The 3,707-nt window shown below is 33.6% G+C and overlaps 1 protein-coding gene across 1 annotated transcript; it reads left to right on the top strand.

The window, feature by feature from the left end:
- The first annotated feature begins 854 nt into the window (after positions 1 to 854).
- On the top strand, positions 855 to 2,795 carry LOC110607497 (probable cinnamyl alcohol dehydrogenase). Its single transcript, XM_021746625.2, has 5 exons — positions 855 to 1,080; positions 1,157 to 1,270; positions 1,369 to 1,596; positions 1,684 to 2,123; positions 2,415 to 2,795. Exons 1-5 carry the CDS (start codon positions 992 to 994, stop codon positions 2,615 to 2,617), a joined length of 1,074 nt encoding a protein of 357 aa, XP_021602317.1. The 5' UTR covers positions 855 to 991; the 3' UTR covers positions 2,618 to 2,795.
- Positions 2,796 to 3,707: the final 912 nt, after the last annotated feature.

Raw genomic sequence — 3,707 nt, forward strand, 5'->3', positions numbered from 1 at the left:
ATGGCAAGGATCAAGTGAGTAGGAAATGCAGTCCATCTATAGGAAGATCTGAACACCAAAAGACCCAATGCATCATCAAGACTCGTCTTTCCCTCGAACGAGTAAGTCTCGGCACAAAGTTACTGTTATTGAACACAGTCCATCGTATTCCCATTACGCTTATAATCCTGGGATCACCAACATATTAGCTGACAATATCCTCTATCAAGCTTCCGGTTATATCACCGCTGGATAATAAAAAAATATTATATTTATCTCCACCTTCTTATAGTATAAAGGAAAAAAAATCATATAGATAAATGTACACTGTTCTCTAACCCTAAAACCCTAAGCAATTAATTACATTTTTTTTATTTGTCCATATACTAACTTGAGTCTTAGAGTGACTGATATGAGCACTCACCGCCACTTCACATTTTTTTTTTTATAAATTCTAATCAATCACAATACTGTTTCATTTCAATTACATCATCAATCTAATCTTAGTAATATCAATAATAATAATAATTTATTTATAAAAATAGTAAATATAATTTTTTTAGTAAAATAATAATTATAAATTAATAAAAATATAAAAAATTAATTATAAATAATATTTTATTAATAAAATTATAATTAAATATATTAATTATTTCAATTAATTCGATTATCAAATAAAGATAATCAAATTAATAATAAAAAACTAATTTTTTATCAACCATTGAGAACCAAATCAAATATATTTACTCGATTTGATTATTTTGTTGCAACGGAACAGTGCACGCCCTAATTATTAACTTTATTTATTTACTATTTTCTTTCCTTCCATCCATGCTTCTTGAGGCTATATATTGACGATTCCACAGTGCTCCCTTTTCTGACTCGGCGCAAAATTTCATTCCCCCACAGTCTCTCTCTCTCTCTCTCTCACTCTCTCTGTTTCTGTCTGTCCGTCCGTCCGTCGGTCCGTCCTCTCTCTCTCTCTCTCTCTCTCTCTCGTCGGAGACCGAGAATGGGTAGCCTTGAAACAGAAAAAACTGTTGTAGGATGGGCAGCAAGAGATCCATCAGGGATCCTCTCTCCTTACACCTACACTCTCAGGTGATTCTTCAATCACTTCCATTATTTTCTCATTTCTTCTTACGCTTTTGCCGATTGATTCTTTTCTTTTGTACAGAAACACAGGCCCAGAGGATGTTTTATTGAAGGTACTCTCATGCGGAATCTGCCACACTGATATTCATCAAGTGAAGAATGATCTTGGCATGTCGAGATACCCCATGGTTCCTGGGTATTAATCTCAATAAATTAATTGCTCTCTTTTTGCATTACCCTCAAAGATTCTGTCTCTTTCCTTTAGACAGTGGATTTTTATGCTTTTCTTTTCAGGCATGAAGTGGTTGGTGAGGTGGTGGAGGTGGGATCAGAGGTCACTAAGTTCAGAATAGGAGATGTTGTTGGAGTTGGAGTTATTGTTGGAAGTTGCAGGAATTGCAACCCATGTAAATCAGATATTGAGCAGTACTGCAACAAGAAAATCTGGTCCTATAATGATGTCTACACCGATGGAAAGCCAACCCAGGGAGGCTTCGCCCAGTCCATGATCGTTGATCAAAAGTAGTAACTTGGATTAGAATAGAAAACCCATTTCCAAAAATTGTGTGTTTCTTGTTTGTAATTCGATTTTTTGGTTATTGCTTTCAGGTATGTGGTGATAATACCAGAGGGAATGTCACCAGAACAAGCAGCACCATTACTGTGCGCAGGATTAACAGTGTACAGCCCACTTAGCCACTTTGGGTTGAAGAAGAGTGGGCTAAGAGGAGGCATATTAGGGCTTGGAGGAGTAGGGCATATGGGTGTGAAGATTGCTAAGGCATTGGGACACCATGTGACTGTGATAAGTTCTTCAGAGAAGAAAAGAGAGGAAGCTTTGGAGCATCTTGGTGCTGATGAGTACTTGGTCAGTTCAGACGAAACTAGGATGCAAGAATTTGCTGATAGCCTTGATTATATAATTGATACTGTGCCTGTTTTTCACCCTCTTGAGCCTTATCTTTCTCTGTTGAAACTTGACGGGAAGCTTATCTTGATGGGGGTTATCAATACTCCATTGCAGTTCCTCACTCCTTTGGTCATGCTTGGTAAGCCTCTCTCTCTCTCTCACCCTCCATTAATTTGTTGAGACACTTGGCAGACAGATTGCTGTTAGATTTGGAAAAGCTTTCATGGGTTTTTAGTTTCCAATTGTAGGCATTTCATTGCTGGGTTTTCTACAAAAATTAAAGATTATTGACTTATAGTTGGTATTTGCATTTTTGGCTCTGCCTTTGAAAATTTCAACGCACAGGTTCAACATCTTAGGTTATTGACTGGTGGTGATGTTTATCTGCTCTTTTTTTCCTAACTAGAAGCAATATTTTTTTTCTTTGTAGGGAGAAAAACAATCACAGGAAGCTTCATAGGAAGCATGAAAGAAACAGAGGAGATGCTTGAATTCTGCAAGGAAAAGGGATTAACCTCGATGATCGAAGTAATCAAAATGGATTATGTTAACAAAGCAATGGAAAGGCTGGAGAAAAACGACGTCAGATATAGATTTGTTGTGGATGTTGCAGGCAGCAACCTGGAACCATGAAACTCTTAACTACAACTATATTATATATAAATGGTTTTCAAGCCTTTATTTCTTCTCTTTTTTTTTTTTTTTTTTTTACTGTGTAATAAAAGAAGAGAGAAGATGAGGTGTTGACGTGTTGTTTGTGTGATGGAGATATTGTAGTTTTTTAATTCAATGCATTGTGGTTTTGTTGAAATGGATTATCTTGAACTTTGTCTTCTTTGACAGCGAAAGATACCGAACAGGCTGAAACTTTGTGACCTAATGAAAACTGCTTATGCTGAAATTATGGATGCACTTCAAAACCTACCTACTTAGATGCGCCTTGTCGCTCTTTCTGAATTTTAGTTTTCAAGTAAATATAAATTCAATATGAATTTATTTATAATATAAAAAAAATCACATTTAGCTCTTCTAAATTTTTAATAAAAATTTAAAAAGTGGCCAATTAATTTAAATAATGAAGACGAAAAAAATCAAAACATTTTCATGGATTTATAATTATATTCTAAATTTTGAAATTTCAACAATTATATTAAACTTTTTAAGATTTCTTATAATTTTAACTATAAAATAAAATCAGTTTTTACGAAAACGTGATATTTGTTCGCATGTCATCTCATATATATATATATTTTAATTTTTTTAATTAATTATATTTTTATTATTAAATAAAATAATTTAAATATTTTTATAAATTTATATTTATAATTCAATTCTTTTGTAAATTTACCTAAGTCGATGCTAAATCTCCTTACTAGTTTATTAAATTCATCCCACACTGATTTGATAAGATAAACATATTGCATCAAATGGTTGGGTAGAGCAAAGAGAATAGTTTTAGCTAACGTTACTCATCCTACAAAAAAAAGTACTTCAGTTCTCCAACTAGCTGAATGATTGTTAACTTTATAGAAAAGATCATCAAAATGATCTCGAGAGACCCTCCCTTACATTATAGAAACTCTTAAATATTTACCAAGAGCATTAACCTCTAACATCCATACCACATTACTTTTCACATTTACTGAAAAATAAATTCTGGATTTCTAAAAGTTTACTTTGTGCTTGGAAGTAAGCTCAAACACCTCCGAACAGTTTTTAATCA

This window comes from Manihot esculenta, chromosome 7 (assembly GCF_001659605.2).
Source record: "Manihot esculenta cultivar AM560-2 chromosome 7, M.esculenta_v8, whole genome shotgun sequence".
Classification (NCBI taxonomy): domain Eukaryota; kingdom Viridiplantae; phylum Streptophyta; class Magnoliopsida; order Malpighiales; family Euphorbiaceae; genus Manihot; species Manihot esculenta.

Bases quoted from the DNA above. Each gene is read 5' to 3' on its own strand.
- LOC110607497 (XM_021746625.2), top strand. From the start codon at position 992: ATGGGTAGCCTTGAAACAGAAAAAACTGTTGTAGGATGGGCAGCAAGA. The intron at 1,271-1,368 runs GTATTAATCTCA...TTTTCTTTTCAG, and splicing joins AGATACCCCATGGTTCCTGG to GCATGAAGTGGTTGGTGAGG. The intron at 2,124-2,414 runs GTAAGCCTCTCT...TTTTCTTTGTAG, and splicing joins CACTCCTTTGGTCATGCTTG to GGAGAAAAACAATCACAGGA.